Source organism: Symphalangus syndactylus, chromosome 19, assembly GCF_028878055.3.
Source record: "Symphalangus syndactylus isolate Jambi chromosome 19, NHGRI_mSymSyn1-v2.1_pri, whole genome shotgun sequence".
Taxonomy (NCBI): domain Eukaryota; kingdom Metazoa; phylum Chordata; class Mammalia; order Primates; family Hylobatidae; genus Symphalangus; species Symphalangus syndactylus.
The window spans coordinates 65,118,230-65,140,768 of record NC_072434.2 but is presented as its reverse complement, the minus strand read 5'-3'; the positions used below and the strand labels follow the sequence as shown (position 1 = coordinate 65,140,768).

Here is a 22,539-nt window from a genome sequence, read left to right as displayed (position 1 = left end):
CTCACACCTGTGATCCCAGCGCTTTGGGAGGCCGAGGTAGGTGGATCACGAAGTCAGGAGTTTGAGACCAGCCTGGCCAATATGGTGAAACCCCATCTCTACTAAAAATACAAAAATTAGCCAGGCATGGTGGGGGGCGCCTGCAGTCCGAGCTAGTCGGGAGGCTGAGGCAGGAGAATTACTTGAAGCAGAGAGGCAAAGGTTGCAGTGAGCTGAGATTTCGCCACTGCACTCCAGCCTGGGAGACAGAGTGAGACTCCGTCTCAAAACAAACAAACAAACAAATTGTACTAAGATGATATAATCGTAAATCTACTTAACCAGGCATATATAAATTGCAACATATCATAAGGCTCTGAAAGCAAACTAACAAAGGAGGTTGTGGTTGTCACTTGCAAACTTTTTCACTAGCATGGTTATCTGACATATTGATTGAGTGAGGGTGCCATAGGTGAGCTATATGTTAAATATTACAGCAGTTCATATTCGTGTCTTTTAGATTTTTAGAAATAGGATTTCTTAGGCCGGGCACGGTGGCTCATGCCTGTAATCTCAGCATTTTGGGAGGTTGAGGCGGGCGGATCACAAGATCAGGAGATCAAGACCATCCTGGCCAACATGGTGAAACCCTGTCTCTACTAAGATACAAAAAGTTAGCCGGGCATGGTGGCACGTGCCTGTAGTCCCAGCTACTCGGGAGGCTGAGGCAGGGGAATTGCTTGAACCCAGGAGGCAGAGTTTGCAGTGAGCCAAGATCGTGCCACTGTACTCCAGCCCAGCAACAGAGCAAGACTCCGTCTCAAAAAAAAAAAAAAAAAACAAATAGGATTTCTTACTCTGTACCTGTGAATCAACTTGAGGACCTATTGAATTATTATGATTAGGATTAGTGTGGAAGTTATAGAAAGATCCAAGGAACACTTTTCTAATAACTATTAACTTTGCCTTGAAAAGTTATACATTTCCTCTCTCTTAATCTATTTAAGCAAAAGGTTGATGTCTAGAGATAAGGAATTTCTAAACTAGGGAAGAAAATGTTCTAGATTATTTAAAAGCTCCTTTCCAAACTTTCCCACTATTAATCCTTTGAGAAAAACCAAGGCAAGAAACCAGTTAACTCATTTGGTGTTAAGTTCTGTGACTCTAAAAACTGGCAGTGTAATCTAAATTATGTAGGCACTCATGCACAAGGAATCAGAGGACAACTTATTTTTCATCAGCTCTGCTAAAATTTGCATTCTTTATTATAGACCTGTGCAACAGACCTGCAGACCAAAGCTGACCGATTGGCACAGATGAGCATATGTTCTTCATTGGCCCGGAAATTCCCCAAACTCACAATTATAGGGGAAGAGGTAAGAGTCGTCAGACATTTTTAAAAATCTCTGTTTACCAAATGGATTTATAACTGACACTTTAATGATTTATATACCACCGTTATGATTTTAAGCATTATATTTATTGTTTTAAACACAAAAATAATTATTGTATTCCTTGGACTTGGGGGAAATATCTGATTTTAAGACATTTTGGTCTATTTCTAAGCCAGATGTCTTTATTATTGACCATAGAAGATATGGTTACTGTTATACCCAGCATACAAACTGTAAGATGGGCAGAGATCTAGAACTTTGGAATAAAATGGGTTTTGTTGTTGTTTGTTTTTAAAATTAGGCTTATTTGCATACTTATCCAAAGACTGTAACACTTTGAAAGTGAGGGAATTAGGCCGGGCACAGTGGCTCACGCCTGTAATCCCAGCACTTTGGGAGGCCAACAAGGGCGGATCACGAGGTCAGGAGTTCAAGACCAGCCTGACCAACATGGTGAAACTGAACCTGTCTTTACTAAAAATACAAAAATTAACCAGGCTTGGTGGTGAATGCCTGTAATTCCAGCTACTCAGGAGGCTGAGGAAGGAGAACTGCTTGACCCCAGGATGGGGAGGTTGCAGTGAGCCGAGATGGTGCCCCTGCACTCCAGCCTGGGCAACAGAGCAAGACTCCATCTCAAAAAAAAAAAATGAGGGAATTGACATCTCATGTAATACAAGGGAACTATCTGCTGTCAGAGACACTTGTTTAAATGAGTGTATAATACTTAAAAATTCTTTCCTTTTTAAACTCTGTTCAGTATAATGATACTGGAACCATTTAGTCAATTTTGATGAGCCACATATGGTTGTTTTTGCAAATTTTTAAGGTTTGCTTTAAAAACTCTAAATATAAGTGGTAAACCGGAAGAACTAGTGAAAACGGTGATGCTGCATTTCTTCTGTTAATGAGACAAAGCATACTCTGTAAACACTAAACGGCCTCAGTAACCATTAGGGTTATCTCTGCTTTAGGATCTGCCTTCTGAGGAAGTGGATCAAGAGCTGATTGAAGACAGTCAGTGGGAAGAAATACTGAAGCAACCATGCCCATCGCAGTACAGTGCTATTAAAGAAGAAGATGTATGACCCATATTTATACTCAACTCCCTATTAACCTGGGCTTTTTGCCATAGTAAAGGAAATAATATTTGCCTGTAAGATGAAAAATTGGTAGTTATAAAATAGGGGCAACCAGAAACTTGATATCTTTCAGAGCCAACATGGAAGTATCAGGTAACCATATGGATTTAGAGTTCAATTTCTCATCCTATGGGTTTCCTTTCCACTCTAAAACTGTTATTTAAAATACTTTTAGGGCCAGGCATGGTGGCTCACACCTGTAATCCCAGCACTTTGGGAGGCCGAGGTGGTTGGATTGCTTGAGTGTAGGAGTTCGAGACCAGACTGGGCAACATAGTGAAACTCTGTCTCAACAAAAAATACAAAAATTAGCCAGGTATGGTGGTGCACACTTACAGTCTCAGCTACTTGGGAGGTTGAGGTGGGAGGATCACCTGAGCCCATGGAGGTTGAGGCTGCAACCAGCACCATCTCTTTTTTTTTTTGAGATGGAGTCTCGCTCTGTCACCAGGCTGGAGTACAGGGCCGCGATCTTGGCTCACCACAACCTCCACCTCCTGGGTTCAAGCGATTCTCCTGCCTCAGCCTCCCAAGTAGCTGGGACTACAGGTGCACACCACCACGCCCAGCTAATTTTTTTGTATTTTTAGTAGAGATGGGGTTTCACCATGTTGGCCAGAATGGTCTTGATCTCTTCACCTTGTGATCCACCTACCTCAGCCTCCCAAAGTGCTGGGATTACAGGCTTGAGCCACCTCCCCTGGCCCCAGCACCATCTCTTAAAGAGATTATTTTTTCCCCAGTTGAATGGCCTTGGCACACTTGTGAAAAATCAGCAAGCCATAGATGTATGGGTTTCACACTGGTCGCGGTGACTCACACCTGTAATCCCAGCACTTTGGGAGGCCGAGGTGGGCAGATCACCTGAGGTCGAGAGTTCAAGACCAGTCTGACCAACATGGAGAATCTCCATCTCTACCAACAATACAAAATTAGCTGGGCGTGGTGGCGCATGGCCTGTAATCCCAGTTACTCAGGAGGCTGAGGCAGGAGAATTGCTTGAACCTGGGAGGCGGAGGTTGCAGTGAGCCGAGATTGCACCATTGCACTCCAGTCTGGGCGACAAGAGCAAAACTTAGTCTCAAAAAAAAAAAAAAGAAAAGAAATAGATGTATGGGTTTCATTATGGACTCTCAGTTATATTCTATTGGTCTATATGTCCATCCTTATGCCAGTACCACACTTTCTTGCTTTGTATTAAGTTTTGCAATTGGGAAGTGTAAGTTGTCCTACTTTGTTCCTGCCTTGTACAGTTTTACACATACCCCCCAGCCTGGACAGCAGAGTGAGACCCTGTCTCATTAAATAAATAAATAAATACTTTTAGGAAGAAAATCTAATTTGTTATTTAGTAGATATTTAGTAGGTTTGATAGTAAAACATTCATTGGTAATTGGGGATAGAAGGCTATGAAACAGGTTGCTACCTTATATTTTTAGAAGACCATAAATATCATCCTGCTTGCTTTTTATTGTTGCTTAAGTTAAATCTGTGACTTCAGATAGCCACCATAACGTCTTTAGTTTTCCAATTTTTAATTATTTAAGGCATATTCGTTGGAGACTTACTATGAATAAGACACTTTGCTCTGTGGTATGGAGGAAACAAAGAAAATGAGACATGGTGGGGCTGGGCGTGGTGGCTCACGCCTGTAATCTCAGCACTTTGGGAGGCCGAGGCAGGCAGATCACGAGGTCAGGAGATTGAGACCATCCTGGCTAACACGGTGAAACCCCATCTCTACTAAAAATACAAAAAATTAGCCGGGCGTGGTGGCAGGTGCCTGTAGTCCCAGCTACTTGGGAGGCTGAGGCAGGAGAATGGCATGAACCCGGGAGGCGGGGGTTGCCGTGAGCCGAGATCATGCCACTGCACTCCAGCCTGGGTGACAGAGCGAGACTCTGTCTCGAAAAAAAAAAAAAAAAGAAAAAAGAAAAAAGCAAAGAAAATGAGACGTGGTGTCCTCCATCAGAAACATGCCCTCACTCAGAAATTCACATAATGTTATCATTGTAGTGGTTAAAGGCAGCATATCCTGAATCATATTAAATGTCCTAAACAGAAGGAATTTTCCTTTTAAATCTGCTGCCAGTTTTATTCTTCATTTTTCTTTGGACTGTATGGACTGTGTCCTTAAGATAATCAGACTGTTGTTTTTTTAAAATCAGCACTTATGTATAAAAATGAGTAGCAACTATGCTTGTTCAAAACATTTTTTATGCCACTTTACAAGTTTTTCCTGTACCATGATCTAGAGATCAGTATATTCATTGTGCTTAGTGTTCAAATGATAACAAACTTTTATCAGTTAAGCATTTCATGTTGAAAATCCTTTTTTTTTGTTTTTGAGATGGAGTTTTGCTCTTGTCGTCCAGGCTGGAGTGCAATGGCATGATCTCTGCTCACCGCTACCTCCGCCTCCTGAGTTCAAGTGATTCTCCTGCCTCAGCCTACTGAGTAGCTGGGATTACAGCCACCCACCACCACGCCTGGCTAATTTTTGTATTTTTTAGTAGAGATGGGGTTTCACCACTTTGGCCAGGCTGGTCTTGAACTCCTGACCTCAGGTGGTCCACCCGCCTCGGCCTCTCAAAGTGCTGGGATTATAGGTGTGAGCCACCGTGCCTGGCCTGAAAATTCTTAAATCAGACTTTTCTCTTATTCAAATGGACTTTTTCCATGATTACAAAAGAATAAGGTCTTTGTACTATCTCAAAACAGATGACATTAACTTAAGCCATCCATAATATAATTTCAAACAGGAAAAAAAGAGTAATTTTAATCTATTTAAATCTATTTTTAGAATTTTGTGTGCTTGATTTGGGTATTTTCCTTCTCTCTTTTTAATTTTAGCTCGTGGTCTGGGTTGATCCTCTGGATGGAACCAAGGAATATACCGAAGGTTGATATCTCTTTTGTATTCATATTTGACAGCAGTGGGACAAGGATATGATGTTAGTTGTAAATATTTGATATTTTGTATGTTGTATGGAAAGCTACTATCATGTGTTATGTTTACCCCTAAAGCTATATTTGTGCTCATGGTTATCATACATCATTGATTGTCAAGACAGGAGAATAAAATTCATCTCCTTCAAATACCACCCCCCACATACTCCACCAGCCCCACACTTCTAATGTCTCCCAGATGAGAATAACATATTAAACCAGTGTTACCAAAATGACTATACTGAACCCCCAGTTTTATTGGGGTAGAAAAACGATAACGAGTACAACTGTGTAGCTCTTGGCTCTGCCACCACCACCATCCCATGCCCTCCCCATTCACTCTCCCCTAATCTGTGAACTGCTTTCACATTTCATAGCCTTACCTTCTAAAGGTGGGTTTTGAAACACAGTACAATATTTCTCCTTATCTAAGATGAGAACAATTAGAAAGCAACAAATTAAAATAAAATTGGCTATATAAATGTAGGAATGAACAAGCTCAGAGCCAGAGTTTTAGGTTTTGTTTTTTTTTAGACAGTCTTGCTCATTGCCCAGGCTAGAGTGCAGTGGCACCATCTTGGCTCACTGCAACCTCTGCTTCCCAGGTTCAAGCTATTCTCCTGCCTCACCTCCCAAGTAGCTGGGATTACAGGCACCTGCCACCACGCCCAGCTAATTTTTGTATTTTTAGGATAGATGGGGTTTCACCATGTTGATCAGGCTGGTCTTGAACTCCTGACCTCAGGTGATCCACTCGCCTGGGCCTCCCAAAGTGCTGGGATTACAGGTGTGAGCCACCACGCCTGGCAAGTTTTAGGTTTTAGGCTTAGAGTTTTATTTTAAAAATTAAGATCTAGGCCAGGCGTGATGGCTCATGCCTGTAATCCCAGCGCTTTGGGAGGCTGAGGTGGGCAGATAATTAGGTCAGAAGTTCGAGACCAGCCTGGCCAACATGGTGAAACCCCTTCTCTCCTAAAAATACAAAAATTAGCTGGGCCTGGTGGCGCACGTCTGTAATCCCAGCTACTTGTGGGGCTGAGGCAGGAGAATTGCTTGAACCCGGAAGACAGAGGTTGCAGTGAGCTGAGATCATGCCACTGCACTCCAGCCTGGGTGACAGAGCAAGACTTGGTTTCAAAAAAAGAAAATAATAATAATAATGATGATGATGATGGTGATAAAATTAAATTAAGATCTACATAAATTTTCTTGTATTGCCTCTCAGGACATGGCTTAAAAAATTTATCATAATTACTAGAAAAAACTATTTTACTCTTCTTGAATGAGATGTCTCTATAATGGGTGAATCACAGTGTGTGTGTACATGTGTATGTACGTGTGTGTGCTGAAAACATCTGTAGAACCCATTGTGAAATAAGGAAGCTCTAGACAACTTTAATGTGTATAAAAGCACCTAGAAAGCTTATTTAGGTCTTGTCCCCTACTCCCAGATTTTGATTCACTAGTTCTGGGAAGGAGCCTGAGAAGATCTGTATTATAAAAAGTACACCAGTTAATTCTAATGCTGCTTGATAGTCCTTGGGCCTCCCTTTGAGAAACTCTGCTTTAAAGGCTTGAAATACAAGTCTAGCGTGTAATCCAGGAATATAAAGTGATTCGGCAGGTAAGGATGAGTTGGATGATGGTGGAAGAGGCATAGAGGAATCTGATGATGATGGCTGCAGAGTTATGGCTGCTTTATTTAGTTGGTTTACACATTGTACTAATGAGACCATGATTGCCAATTCAATTAAGTGGCCATAGATCCTATTGCTGTTTCTGGCCAGCTTGCTTATCATTTATGTCTTTTGCTATAAATAGGATTGATCACGGATGAATCATTGCAAATTCTATACCTTAACTGCAAAACTAACTTGGAGCAATTGATGTAGTAATGATGAGTCATAAAATGAGCAAGTTATATAACTGATATTATTTCTTCTTTGCAGGTCTTCTTGACAATGTAACAGTTCTTATTGGAATTGCTTATGAAGGAAAAGCCATAGCAGGAGTTATTAACCAGCCATATTACAACTATGAGGTATTACTATAAATGATACAAAGTAATTTCATTAGATAAATAATTATAGTGTTATCTGATTCTTATAATTCTTATAATTATAGTGTTACCTAAGCGAGTGGTTTTTAGCTTGGTTGCATATGCAATCATCTGGGGAACTTTTCATTTTTTAAATTTTATTTATTTATTTATTTATTTTTAACTTTTTTTTTTAGCTATGCTATTAACTGATGAGAAACTTTTAAAAATATGGATTCCCAGGCCATACCCCAGACCTATTGAATCAAAATCGCTGGGGGCATTGGTACTGGGTATGTATATATATGCATGTGTATGTACACAGACACACTAAATAAATTATATATTTTTAAATTTATTCCTTATGATTCAAATATAAATGTTAAGAGAATTACTGATAGGGTTCTTGATTGGCTTGGGCATCAAGACACCTGATTTATGATTGGTTCCTGAAGCACATTCAAGAAATGAACCATTTCAACCAAGAAAAGATGCTAGGCATGTTGTTTTCCAGGTAACACTGTGTAGCGCCTAAGTTACAGTCAGTGTTGGTAACAGAACTTATTATGCTCTTGCATTCTTTTTTCTTGTCTCTTCTAATCTGCTTTGATTTTCTATTATACATCAGATAAATTGCCTTCCATAGAAGCAAGAGACCAGTGTAATTTCAAAGCAAGAATGTACCATTAAATTGCATTAAATTTTATAGGAAATTGTTGAGATAAAGTAGTTAAGGTATTTATATTAATGTGACCTTGATAGAACTTTAGAGAAACAAAGTAATCAGAGCGGGCAATATTACTTCTGAATTTCCACTCTGAGTTAAAAGCAAGGTTAAGCTTTATTTCTAATATAAATTTGTTTTTTCCTGCTGTTTGTATGATTATAAATTTTATTAAGAATCATGTATTTCTTAGGATTTATCAAAATAGTTATATGTTATTGAGAAAGTCTCTGGGGTTAAATTGCTTGTGTCTATTAATTCTTTAAATATGATTTTAATGTTGATACTGTTATGTACAGACACAAGTTTGTGGTTTTTATGTAAACTTTAAGTTAATACTATTACTTTCAAAAGGGGCATTTAATTCATATAAAGCATTGTAATGCATGGTACCTTGCATCAAGAAAAAATCTAAGTGCTTAGGAGTTAATAATTTTCACCACTTCTTTCTGAGATTAGAAAAATTGTATTCATTTTCCACAGAATAATGAAAAGCAGCAGTTAAGGGAACACAGGAATGAAGCAAAGGTGAGAAAAATAGCTAGGGTTTTGGCTCCACTAGTAGGTAGAAAAGAGGCAGGCAACTTGTGGTGCCCCAGGTGGTCATTGTGCATCCCACATACCAGTTCATTTTCTCCAGTTCTGCTTCTCTTCATTACCTCTCTCTGTACCACTTCCCTTCTGGACATTCTGTTTATCCTTTCTTTTGCTTCTCTTGCTTATGCCTTAAAATTCATTACCACAAATGGAAGTAGAAAAGTTGCTCAGCTGTGTTGGTGGTATTCAGGCTAAAGATTCAATTTTAAATGATAATAATCATCACCATAATAGCTAAAATTTATTAAGAGTTTAATGTATGCTGCCAGGTTCAAGGGTTTCAAATGTATCCTTTCATTGAATACTAACTACAGCCCTTTAAATAAACTATTATCCCCATTTTAAAGAGGAAACTGAGGCAATTAACTTTCCTGTGGTCACCCAGCTGGTAAATGGCAGAACTGGGATTCAAACTCAAATCCAAACCTTGCTACTGTATTACTTTATGTTGCCCTCCTGAGCCAGAGAAAAGACTTAGCAATTCAAACTTTATTATTGCTTCCAACATATACTGAAACTAGTAGACACTTAAAGGAAATAGCATGAAGAAACTCAGTCTATCTTCATACTGAAGCCAATTTCTTAACCATTGAAGCTTCATTGTCAGAAAATTTTCGCCTTTTATTACCCTCCCAAAACTGGTGTGGAGATTTTGAAAGACAGAGACAATGCGAGAGCCTGAGAGTCAGGAGCACAGAAGAAGGCAAGCCGGCTGCATCATGGGATTGCATTTACCACACCAAGACACTAGAGTCCTTGATCCCATCCTTTTTGCCTAGATGTTCATTTACAGAGGGAATATGACCTTGTAGGGCCCAAAATATTTGTGTCCACTGTTTTCTTTCCTTTATTTTTTTCCAGAATAACTGGAGAGCTGCATTAATAAATAGGTTTCTTGGCTGGGCGTGGTGGCTCACGCCTGTAATCCCAGCACTTTGGGAGGCCAAGGCAGATGGATTACGAGGTCAGGAGTTCGAGACCAGCCTGACCAACATGGTGAAACCCCTGTCTCTACTAAAAAAATAACAAAAATTAGCCGGACATGGTGGCACGCACCTGTAATCCCAGCTACTCAGGAGGCTGAGAGGCAAGAGAATTGCTTGAACCCAGGAGGCAGAGTTTGCAGTGAGCCGAGATCACACCACTACACTCCAGCCTGGGCGACACAGTAAGATTCTGTCTCAAAAAAATAAAAATAAAAAATAAATAGTTTCCTTAGATTCCAAGCCTCTCCTGTAGTGTAAACTCAGGTGGGAACAGAGGAAGCACATTAACATATACCGAGCGCCCAGTGCTTGTTCTTTGGCTCCTTTGTTGCCCCATTTGCCATCAGACTGTTCTGGGATTGCCCTACCAATGGAAAGCTGTCTCACCTAGGACCACACCTCTTCCCAATGCAGTCCATTTCCAGTGACTGAGTATTGCAGGAATTTAAAGACCTGACATCTCATCCCAATTTGGGACTACCCTGAAAGGCTATTGTAGCTCCAGACTCCCCGCATAGGAACAGCTCCCCGTAGGGTCAGCTCTTGTTGTACCTGCATCACAGCTTATTTCTTCCCTCTGCCCACACCCTCCTCCTCCTTCCACAGGTGTTGATACCAAGCGCACTTCCTAACAAACATACCACCTGCCTCAGAGTCTGCTTCCCAGGGAACCCAACCTGCAATCTAAGTATATGTCACAATAACAACACCCAGGGTACTGCTCTAGGACAAATAAGATGATGTGTGTGAAAACATTTTGACAAGTAAACATAGGCAGTCTAATTTAGTGTTTAAGAATATCATCTTTGAAGACAGATGAGCCAATCTTTGGTTATGAACTTCTTAGAGCCTTTAGTCAGGTTACTTAATGATTCCACATTTCATTTTTCTCATCTTTAAATTAAGGATGAGAATACCTACTTCATGGGGGTGCTTTGAGGATTGAAAGAGAGATAATACATGTATTCTAATACATGTATTAGAATGGTGCCTGGTACATGTTTGGTGTTCAGTACAATATGTATATCTCTATAATATATGTCTACTATATTAATAGAATTGTATTTTGATGACTTTGCATCAATCATTTTATGTATCAGTTTTACTTCCCATGAAATACAGATTTTTTTCTATATCAAGTGTATAGTTATAACAATGTGGTTGAAATTGAGTTCTGCAAAGGAAAATATAGATTCTAAGATTGCATTATCATTGTCATTTTGCTACTACAATTGTCAGCAAAATCTTAACTCTGATCCCATTATCCATGGCTACTCTTCAATATTGTATTGGCCTATTCAGTTGCCCTATCTCCATAGCAGCCAAATACATTGTCATCATTACCTATTCCTGTAGCAACATGATTTTTAATATTTCTTGGATAATGAAAAGTAGTTATCAATACATGGTATTTCATTTCCTGGGGATCTTAGTACCTTCTGAAAATGGCCATTTTCAAATACAACAAAGAGATCATTAGATAATTCAGAGAAACAGTAATCAGTTTATGATGTTTCAGCACATTATAAACAGAAATCAGTTTATAAGGATTCCAGGGAATAACCAAAAGTTCTTTGAAACTGTTAACCAGAACAGTAATGACAATAATCAGCAGATTCTCTCAGGAAAAGTTCTTTGTCAGTGATATTGTTCTTGTACTTTATAACATTATCATGTTTTTAGAGACGGAGTCTTGCTCTGTCGCCCAGACTGGAGTGCAGTGGCGCGATCTCGGCTCACTGCAACCTCCGCCTCCCTGGTACACGCCATTATCCTGCCTCAGGCTCCCAAGTAGCTGGGACTACAGGCACCTACCACCACGCCCGGCTAATTTTTTGTATTTGTAGTAGAGACGGGGTTTCACCATGTTGGCCAGGATGGTTTAGATTTCCTGACCTCGTGATCCGCCCGCCTCGGCCTCCCAAAGTGCTGGGATTACAGGCGTGAGCCACCGCGCCCGGCTATCATGTTTTTATTTTTTAAATCATGATGCTAATATAACTGAATATTCCATTTATGGGCTAACGTTCTTCTCCAAATAACCACAAGTCTTGTTGTTTCACTCGTTTACACAGGCAGGACCAGATGCTGTGTTGGGGAGGACAATCTGGGGAGTTTTAGGTTTAGGCGCCTTTGGGTTTCAGCTGAAAGAAGTCCCTGCTGGGAAACACATTATCACAACTACTCGATCCCATAGCAACAAGTTGGTTACTGACTGTGTTGCTGCTATGAACCCCGATGCTGTGCTGCGAGTAGGAGGAGCAGGAAATAAGGTATGAAAAATGTCTGTCATCTGCTCTGAAATCCAAGTGAATCATTGAAATACTCAACTTTTAAAAACATGAAATAAGAGTTTAAAGAGATGGGAGTAAAGACTATAATTTGTACATTTCAGCAGTATTTAAATTTTAAAAATAAATTTAAGAGTCAAGTTTTTTTTTTTCTTTTTTTTTAATCTGAGAGAGTTCAATATTAATGAAAGTCATCAGGATGACTCCATGCTTCTTGCCAAAGACCTTATTTTCCCAAGGACTCTCTTAGATTATTTCCTAGATCTTCTACAGACTCTAAGATCTGGCCTGCCTGCCCGCTTCCTATCTATTTCCCCCATTCTTTCATCCAGGTTTCCAACCTGCTGAGAGAATTATGAAACAGGACACAATTTGATCTACATCCCTAGCCCTGATCTCTTCTCATCTGCTTGTCCCCTAGATATCATTATGATGACATCCCTCAGGTATCTCAAATTCAGCGTGTCCAATTTGAGTTCATCCTCTTTCTACCCACCTCTGGATGTGTTTCTCTCCCTGTTTTACTATCCCGCTAATGGCACAACCATTTTTCTTTTTTTTTTTTTGAGACGCAGTCTCGCTCTGTCACCCAGGCTGGAGTGCAGTGGCGCAATCTCGGCTCACTGCAAGCTCCGCCTCCCGGGTTCACGCCATTCTCCTGCCTCAGCCTCTCCGAGTAGCTGGGACTACAGGCGCCCGCCACCACGCCCGGCTAATTTTTTTTTTTTGTATTTTTAGTAGAGACGGGGTTTCACCGTGGTCTCGATCTCCCGACCTCGTGATCCTCCCGCCTCGGCCTCCCAAAGTGCTGGGATTACAAGCGTGAGCCACCGTGCCTGGCATGGCACCACCATTTTTCTAACTGATCCAGCCAAACACCTGAAAGTCATCCTAGACTCCTTCCTTCCTCACATCCTATCACTCCGGTCCTACTTATGTATCTTCTGGATAGTTTTTTTTTGTTTGTTTTTTGTTTTTGAGACAGAGTCTTGGTCTGTTGCCCAGGCTGGAGTGCAATGGCACAATCTTGGCTCACTGTAACCGCCACTTCCGGGTTCAAGCGATTCTCCTGCCTCAGCTTCCTGAGTAGCTGGGATTACAGGTGCCTGCCACCATGCCTGGCTAATTTTTGTATTTCTAGTACAGTCTGAGTTTTATAATAATGATTATTTTACACTATAACCAAAAAAAGTCAGTTGACTAATGAAAGTTTGATATCAGGTTACCATTTAGAGTCATGCAAGTTCTAGCAGTGATCTCAGTTGTGTATCAGTATTAGAGGAATTGTTAGGGTGACTCTATAAAAGTTTCTATTTTGTGGCGCTGCAAATGTGGGGAAAAATCTGCATCTGTAAAGCGTCTCTATTAACATAGCTAGCTCTTTTTCTTTCAGACCCTCCAAATCCTAAAGAGATTAACTAAAATCTGATTAGGAAACATTTGTCACTTATTGGATCTAAGGACAGCCACTATAAGACTTCAAAGGAATTTTGGTCTCAACAATCTTTATCTTAATCTGAACATTCCTTTTCTATAGATCCCAGGTCTTTAGACAAACCCAATCAATTGTCAATCAGAAAATACTTAAATTCACCTATATCCCGGAAGCCTCCCCGCCCCCACCGCTTTGAGTTGTTCCACCTTTCTGGACCAAATCAATGTATTTCTTAAACGTATTTGATTGATATCTCATGCCTCTCTAAAATGTATACAACCAAGCTGCTTCCCACTGCCTTGGGCACATATTCTCAGGACTTCCTGAGGGCTGTGTCATGGGCCATGGTCACTCACATTGGGCTTAGAATAAATCTCTTCAAATATTAAAAAAAAAAAAAGTTTGTATTTTGGTAGTGAAATGGCAATACGTGTGATCCCAAGACTTATGAAAGTGTTTGTTCGACTAGTCACATTGCACATCTGTTAGGATCTATTACAATTTATACATTATGGTGCTGCTTGATACTTCTCTGTCCTTTATTTAATAATGGTCAGGGTTTTATTTTTGAGGGGGGTGCTGTTTGTTGGTTTGAGACAGAGTCTCACTCTGTCGCCCAGGCTGGAGAGAAGTGTTGCAGTCTTGGCTCACTACAACCTCCACCTCCCAGGTTCAAGCGATTCTCGTGCCTCAGCATCCCAAGTAGCTAGGATTACAGGCATGCACCACAACACCCAGCTAATTTTTTGTATTTTTAGTAGAGATGGGTTTTGCTATGTTGGCCAGGCTGGTCTCAAACTCCTGGCTGCAAGTGATCCACCTGTCTCAGCCTCCCAAAGTGCTGGGATTACAGGAGTGAGCCACCACGCACAGCCCTCTAATAAATGGTCAATTTTTTAGATGTTGAAAAAAACTTGAATTAATTCTGCTGTAAATGTATATTGCTTTTACACTAAAAAAGACAAACAATGTGAATAAAAGGAACATGTTACTTTATGTAACTTGGAATATGGAGACAGTTCAGATATCCTCTTTGTAGCTTTTTTGACCATTATTTTTTCTTCGTATCACTATATTATTATGCATTTATTCTATGTATTTCTTCATAATACTGATATAATTTAAACCTGCTAAAAGCTTTAACTAAGTTAAGTTTAACAGAGGAACTGATTAAATATCCTTGATAGAAACAAGCAGTTTTTCTTATCTGTACCTCAATCTTTTCATGACTTTCAATTATTCTTTCTATTATCAAAGGGTAATTCTTATTTTTACCCTTACAGATTATTCAGCTGATTGAAGGCAAAGCCTCTGCTTATGTATTTGCAAGTCCTGGTTGTAAGAAGTGGGATACTTGTGCTCCAGAAGTTATTTTACATGCCGTGGGAGGTTAGTCTGTTTTATTTTAGGAAATTCATAGTTTTTCTACAATTATATCATGCTAAGACATAATATCTCAGTAATATTATTTTACTTAGACTGTTACAATATAAAAGCTAGAAGGAAGCTTAGAGATTATCCATTCCAAACCCCTCATATGATAGATGGATGAGAGAGTAGACTTTCAGCAAGTTTTACTTTAGTTATAGTCTCTTTTTCTGAACTTTGATCTGCATACAGTTAATTGAATTTAGCCCTTATTTATAGCCTTTTTTTTTTGACACAGGGTCTCTTTTGTCCAGGCTGGAATCCAGTGGCGCAATCATGGCTCACTGCAGCCTTGAACTCCTGGGCTTGTAGTGAACCGAGGTTGTAGTAACTGAGATTGTGCCACTGCACTCCAGCCTGGGCAAGACTCCATCTCAAAAAATAAAAAAGAAAAGAAAACACTAAATAAAATTAATTTTAATCAGAGAAAAAATAATTTTATATCCTCTAGTTAGTTAAAATTGTTCTGTAGTCTTAAATTTCAAGTGAATTAAAACTTAACCTTTATGGACACTCATTATTTTATCCAGAATTTATTGGCTACTATTGGATAAGAAAGCAAAAGGCACTTAAAAATAACTAGAAAAACCACAATCCAATTAGCCACTAACTTGATTGATTGATTAATGGATTGATTGATGTTTTTCTATAGGCAAGTTAACCGATATCCACGGGAATGTTCTTCAGTACCACAAGGATGTGAAGCATATGAACTCTGCAGGAGTCCTGGCCACACTGAGGAATTATGACTACTATGCAAGCCGAGTTCCAGAATCTATTAAAAATGCACTTGTTCCTTAAAGGAAAGTTTCATTTGGCCGGGCGCGGTGGCTCACGCCTGTAATCCCAGCACTTTGGGAGGCCAAGGCAGGTGGATCACTTGAGCTCAGGAGTTTGAGACCAGCCTGGGCAATATCGTGAGACCCCATCTCTACAAAAATACAAATTAACTGGGCATCCTGTCATGTGCCTGTCATCTCAGCTATTTGAGAGGCTGAAGCAGAAGAATCTCTTGAGCCTGGGAGGCGGAGGTTGCAGTGAGCTGAGATCGTGCCACTGCACTCCAGCCTGAGTGACAGGAGGTAAGCCCTGTCTCAGACCAAAAAAAAAAAAAAACACCCCAAAAATACTGAAAGTTTCATTTACTTAGCTAGGAGAAAGACTTCGTTCTCAAAATAATACATTCTAAAACTAATTGGGTAGAATTAGAGTTCCACCTTTATTCATTGTTGAGCAGTGATTTATATTTAGTTGTTATATTTAGGAATAGAAAATAGAATTAAATAATTTAACTTGATTAATCAACCCGACCAATTTTGATGTCTGGAGAACTTATAAACTCAATATGTTATATTTGTTTTCCTGTATTTAGGTGGAGAAATGAGAAAAAGCTTTAGTTCCAATTGACAATTTAGGTCAATGTTCAATCAACATTCCTATCTTTTAAACCAGATTTCTCTTTTTTTTTCCTGAGACGGAGTCTTGCTCTGTAGCCTAGGCTAGAATGTAGTGGCGTGATCTCAGCTCACTGCAAGCTCTGCCTCCCGGGTTCATGCCATTCTCCTGCCTCAGCCTCCCAAGTAGCTGGGACTGCAGGCACCCGCCACCACGCCTGGCTAATTTTTTGTATTTTTAGTAGAGATGGGGTTTTACTGTGTTAGCCAGGATGGTCTCGATCTCCTGACATCGTAATTGTCTGCCTCGGCCTCCCGAAGTGCTGGGATTACAGGTGTGAGCCACCGCACCTGGCCTAAACCAGATTTCTTTAGGGCACAATTGTTTCTGGAATCTCACTCTTGTTTTTCACAGTAATTTTAAAAATGTTTCTACTCCAATTAAGAATACATATGATGTTATTATATATGCTGATGTAACAGATTTATGAGAAAAGTTTTCTTTTAAGTAAATTATTTAATCCTAGCTCTTTGTTATTCACCAGCTTTTTAAAAAAGCGTTTGAAAATTATACATTCTCGACTTTGGGGATTAGCTTATTCTTGTGGCATCATTATAAGGCTTAATTGTAGAAAGCTAAGTACTTGCTTCTATTCCTTCCAATGAGAGATTATAACATAAACTATCAAAATTATTCTGCTAATATACGTAGATTTTTATTTTTAGGTCTCTGTCCATTGCTTTTAATTAAAATTATCTGTTTTCAAATCAAACACATGGTTTAAATTAACAGTTCCCAAACTCCAATGCATATCAGAATCACCTAGGAAGATTTTTTAAAAACGCAGATTCACAGGTCAGGCGCAGTGGCTCATGCCTGTAATCACAGCACTTTGGGAGGCCGAGGTGGGTGGATCGCCTGAGGTCAAGAGTTCGAGACCAGCCTGGCCAACATGGCGAAACCCTGTCTCCACTAAAAATACAAAAATTAGCCGGGCATGGTGGTACGTGCCTGTAATCCCAGCTACTAGGGGGTTGTGGCAGGAGGATCACTTGAACCCGGGAGACGGAGGTTACAGTGAGCTGAGATCGTGCCACTGCACTCCAGCCTGGGCAACAAAGCGAGACTCTGTCTCAAAAACTAAAAATAAAAATTCACACAGTTTATCCCGACAATTTTGCTTCTCTCTCTCTCTCTGTCTCTCCGTGTGTGTGTGTGTGTGTGTGTGTGTGTGTGTATTTATTTATTTATTTATTTTGAGACGGAGTCACTCTCTGTCACCCAGGCCAGAGTGCAGTGGTGCAATCTCAGCTCACTGCAACCTCCACTTCCCGGGCTCAAGCGATTCTCCTGCCTCAGCCTCCCGAGTAGCTGGGACTACAGGCAGGTGCCATCACCCCTGGCTAATTTTTGGTATTTTTAGTAGAGATGGGGTTTCGCTGTGTTAGCCAGGATGGTCTCGATCTCCTGACCTCATGATCTGCCCACCTCGGCCTCCCAAAGTCCTGAGATTACAAATGTGAGCCACCATGCTCAGCCTGCTTCTATATATTTTAAGAAATTCAGGGTCTTTGATAATCATTTAACTCTAGGACTCACTAGATAAGGTAATATAGTATTATTTTACAGAAGTGTCATAATCTACCAGGAAGAGGTCTCTGTGGTCTTGACACCTTTGGGCCCTCCCTCTTGTAACTCTCTTCTCATTGTCCTGGCTTTCTTTTTCACCTAGCCACTCCTACTCAGTCTCCTTTATTGCTTTCTCTTTGTCTTCCTTCCCTTAAATGTCACTGTTTACCAAGATTCTGTTCTTGTCTCTCTCTCTTTTCTTTTTTTTCTTTTTTTGGTAGTGATGGGGTCTTGCCATACAGCCCAGGCTGGTCTTGAACTCCTAGCCTCAAGCAATCCTCCTGCCTCTGTCTCCCAGTGTGCTGGGATTATAGGTGTGAGCCACTGCACCTGGCCTATGCTTTCGCTCCTTTCTCACCAGATGATCTAATCCACCTGTGTGACTTTTGTGGCACTTTTGCTCATTAATCCAAAATCTTTAGCTTAGAACTCTCAAACTCTAGATCTATATACCCCAAAACCTACCTAGATGCCTTACAGAGATGTCTGAATGATTATGTCTAAACAGTTCTTCACTCTTGCCCCGACCCCTCCAGAAATTATTTTACAAACCCATGAGGTGATCTTGATAATTGGCCAAGTTAGAAAATCATCACCTGAATCCATCTGCTTCCCTCTACGAATGGAGTTCTCTATCTGTAAATAGTGGACTAAACCTAATTTTTTAAAAAATCTAAGTGTAACAAGAGAATAACTTTATTTTTATTTATTTATATATTTTTTGAGACGGAGTCTCGCTGTGTCGCCAGGCTGGAGTGCAGGGGCGCAATCTCAGCTCACTGCAACCTCCACCTTGCGGTTCCAGAGATTCTCCTGCCTCAGCCTCCCGAGTAGCTGGGATTACAGGCATGTGCCACCATGCCCAGCTAATTTTTGTATTTTTAGTAAAGATGGGGTTTCACCATGTTGGCCAGGCTGGTCTCAAACTCCTGACCTCAGGTGATCCGCCTGCCTTGGCCTCCCAAAGTGTTGGGATTACAGGTGTGAGCCACTGCACCCAGCCCTAAGATAATAACTTTTTTTTTTTTTTGAGATGGAGTCTCACCCTGTCACCCAGGCTAGAGTGCAATGGCGTGATCTCAGCTCACTGCAACCTCTGCCTCCGGGGTTCAAGCGATTCTCCTGCTTCAGCCTCCCAAGTAGCTGGGATTACAGGGGCGCACCACCACACCTGGCTAATTTTTTGTATCTTTAGTAGAGACAGGGGTTTCACCATGTTGGCCAGGCTGGTCTCGAACTCCTGACCTCAGGTGATCCACCTGCCTCGGCCTCCCAAAGTGCTGGGATTACAGGTGTGAGCCACCATACCCGGCTGAAAATAACTTTGAAGGTATTTTCTTCAAGTTCCTATATGAAAACCCAATTTATGTAAGTGAGATATGTAAGAGTCTAAATCCTCTCTCCATTACTCTTGCCTCTACATTAATTACATTAATTTATACCCTTATACCCCATTATTTCTTCCCTAGATCCCTGCAGTGTCTTGACTAATCTTTCTGCCTACACTGTAACCCATCTCTCTCTCATCCATTTATCACAGCATCTCCAGAGTGGTTTTTTTGTTTTGTTTTGTTTTTGAGACAGGGTCTCGCTCTGTTGCCCAGGCTGGAGTGCAGTGGTGTGCTTACAGCTCACTGCAGCCTTGACCTCCTGGGCTTAAGCAATTCTCCTTCCTCAGCCCCCCAAGTCGCTGAGACTACAGCTTTGCGCAATAACACCTGGCTAAGCTGGGTGTGGTGGCTCATGCCTGTAATCCCAGAACTTTGGGAGGCTGAGGTGGGTGGATCACTTGAGGTCGGGAGTTCAAGACCAGCCTGACCAATATGGTGAAACCCTGTCTCTACTAAAAATATAAAAATTAGCCAGGCATGGGTGACACATGCCTGTAATCCCAGCTACTTGGGAGGCTGAGGCAGGAGAATTGCATGAACCCTGGAGATGGAGGTTGCAGTGAGCCAAGATCATACCACTGCCCTCCAACCTGGGTGACAAAGCAAGACTCCATCTCAAAAAAAAAAAAAAAACAAAAAAAAAAACGCCTGGCTAATTTTTGTATATTTTTTGTAGAGACAGGGTTTCACCATGTTGCACAAGCTGGTCTCAAAATCCTGGTCTCAAGGGATCCGCCCACCTCAGCTTCCCAAAACACTGTGATCTTACAAGCGTGAGTTACCACACTGGGCCCAAAGTGATTTTTAAAAATCAAATGTAATGCCATTCCCCTTATTCAAAATATTTTATGGCTTTCCTTTGCCTTCAGGATAAAATGCAAACTCCTTATAATGATATATGAAGCTCTTAATGGCTTCTTCCTTCTCCAGCATCAACTGTGACCCTAACCTATACTGTAGCCATGCTCAACCATTTAAAGTTCCCCTAAAACACTATCTTTTCTCTTACCATGGCCTCCATTCATTGAACAAATATTTATTGAGCACCTACTATGTGTTAGGCACTGAACATAGGTACTGAACATTCTTTCTTTTTTTTTTTTTGAGACAGAGTTCCACTCTTGTTGCCCAGGCTCACTGCAACTTCTGCTTCCCAGGTTCAAGCGATTCTCCTGCCTCAGCCTCCCGAGTAGCTGGGATTACGGGTGCCCACCACAACGCCCGGATAATTTTTTGAATTTTTAGTAGAGTTGGGGTTTCACCATGTTGGCCAGGCTGGTCTCGAACTCCTGACCTCAGGTGATCCACCTGCCTCGGCCTCCCAAAGTGCTGGGATTACCGGTGTGATCCACCTTGCCCAGCCAGGTACTGAACATTCAACAGTGGATGTAACATTGACCATAAGTCTGTTCCTTTGTTGAGCATGTGTTCTTGTGAAACAAGACAGATAATAAGTAAATAAAATTTTAGATTGTGGTAAATGCTATAAAGGAAATCAGGAAGATGAGCTAGAAAGCAACTGGGGTGGGGTTGGAGGGTTGAAAGAGGATCTTCTGTACATAAAATAGGAGTATGTTTTCCGTGGAGATGATGTCTGGTCAGGCACACTAAGAGCTGAGATTTCTAGTGTAAATAGCAAGCAAACAACATCTCTGAGAAGACAAAGAAAAAGAACTTAAAGGAAACCACAGTGGCTGAAGTAAAATGAACAAGGGGAAGAGTGTTACAAAATGAGGTTGGGATAGATCCTGAGGCAGAACTTGAGTATTAAAAATTATAAAAAAGAAATGAGGTTGGGCATGCAGGTAGGGATCAAGTCATCTATATCCTTAAACATTTTTAAAAAATATTTTAAGGGTTGAGGGGAAATGGGAAGTGACTGCCAAGGGTACAAAGTTTCTTTAGGGGATGATAAAATGTTCTAGAAGTAATTGTGGTGATGATCGAACTCTGAATTATACACTTTAGGTGAATTTTATGGTATGTGAATTATATCTCAGTGAAGCTGTTAGAAAAAATAAAATGAGGCCAGGCATGGTGGCTCACGCCTGTAATCCCAGCACTTTGGGAGGCCAAGGCAGGTGGATCACCTGAGGTCAGGAGTTCAAGACCAGCCTGGCCTACATGGTGAAATCCTGTCTCTACTAAAGTACAAAAATTAGCTGGGCGTGGTGGTATGTGCCTGTAATCCCAGCTACTCAGAAGGCTGAGGCAGGAGAATCGCTTGAACCCGGGAGGCGGAGGTTGCAGTGTGCTGGGATCGTGCCACTGCACTCCAGCCTGGGCAACAGAGTGAGACTCCATCTCAAAAAAATAAAAAAAAAAGAAAAAGAAAAAGTAAAATGGTCATATGTGGCTAGTGCCTACCACACTGTATAGCATAGCTCTGTATCTTCTTCTCCAGGCTTATTTCATCCATTTTAATAACTACTCACACCTTCAGCAAAACATTTCAACTGAGCCCCAGATTTTATTATTATAATCTGCAATTTTTAAAGGATATTCTCACCTACATATCTTACAGACATCTCAAAAAATCAGTCTAGAACCAAATAATTTGCCAACTCTGTTTCCTCTCTTGTCTTCCCTCCTTTGATAATGACATAACCATCCACCCATTTATCCGGCTGAAATCTAGGAATAAACCTAGGCAAATTTGCTTCTCAGCCGGGTGCAGTGTAATCCCAACAATTTGGAAGGCTGGGATGGCGGATCACTTGAGGCCAAGAGTTTGAGACCAGCCTGGCCAACAAGGCGAAACTCCGTCTCTACCAAAAATACAGAAAAAGTAGCTGGATGTGGTGGTGCACACCTGTAATCCCAGCTACTTGGGAGGCTGAGGCATGAGAATTGCTTAAACCTGGGAGGCGGAGGTTGCAGCGAGCTGAGATTGTGCCTCTGCACTTCAGCCTGGGTGACAGAGGGAGACTGTATCAAAAAGAAAAAAAAATTTTTAAATTGCTTCTTTCACCATCGCCTCCCCTAAACATGTCATCTGTCATTGATTTTACCTCCTAAATATATCTGAAACTTGTTCTCTATTCTCAGATCTTATTCCACTGCCTTAGTTCAGGCCATCATCTTTTATTTTCTCTCATATGGACTGTTATAATAACATCTTAACTGGTTTCCCTAATGCCAGTTCTGTGCACTCTAAGCCG

General features: G+C 40.9%; 1 protein-coding gene across 10 annotated transcripts in view; it reads left to right on the top strand.

Moving 5' to 3' along the window:
* Positions 1 to 17,533, top strand: part of BPNT1 (3'(2'), 5'-bisphosphate nucleotidase 1) — a 35,828-nt gene extending 18,295 nt beyond the window's left edge. For 3 of the 10 annotated variants that reach the window (XM_055234867.2, XM_055234868.2, XM_063613951.1), the window contains 8 exons: positions 1,251 to 1,355; positions 2,348 to 2,455; positions 5,369 to 5,417; positions 7,414 to 7,505; positions 8,710 to 8,754; positions 11,885 to 12,082; positions 14,819 to 14,924; positions 15,616 to 17,533. In XM_055234867.2, coding sequence (XP_055090842.1) covers positions 1,251 to 1,355; positions 2,348 to 2,455; positions 5,369 to 5,417; positions 7,414 to 7,505; positions 8,710 to 8,754; positions 11,885 to 12,082; positions 14,819 to 14,924; positions 15,616 to 15,764 — 852 coding nt within the window. In that variant the 3' untranslated portion in view covers positions 15,765 to 17,533. The remainder of the gene's footprint in view (positions 1 to 1,250; positions 1,356 to 2,347; positions 2,456 to 5,368; positions 5,418 to 7,413; positions 7,506 to 8,709; positions 8,755 to 11,884; positions 12,083 to 14,818; positions 14,925 to 15,615) is intronic. The other 7 variants (XM_055234869.2, XM_063613952.1, XM_063613953.1 and 4 more) reach the window with 3 other exon arrangements.
* The last annotated feature ends 5,006 nt before the right edge of the window (positions 17,534 to 22,539 follow it).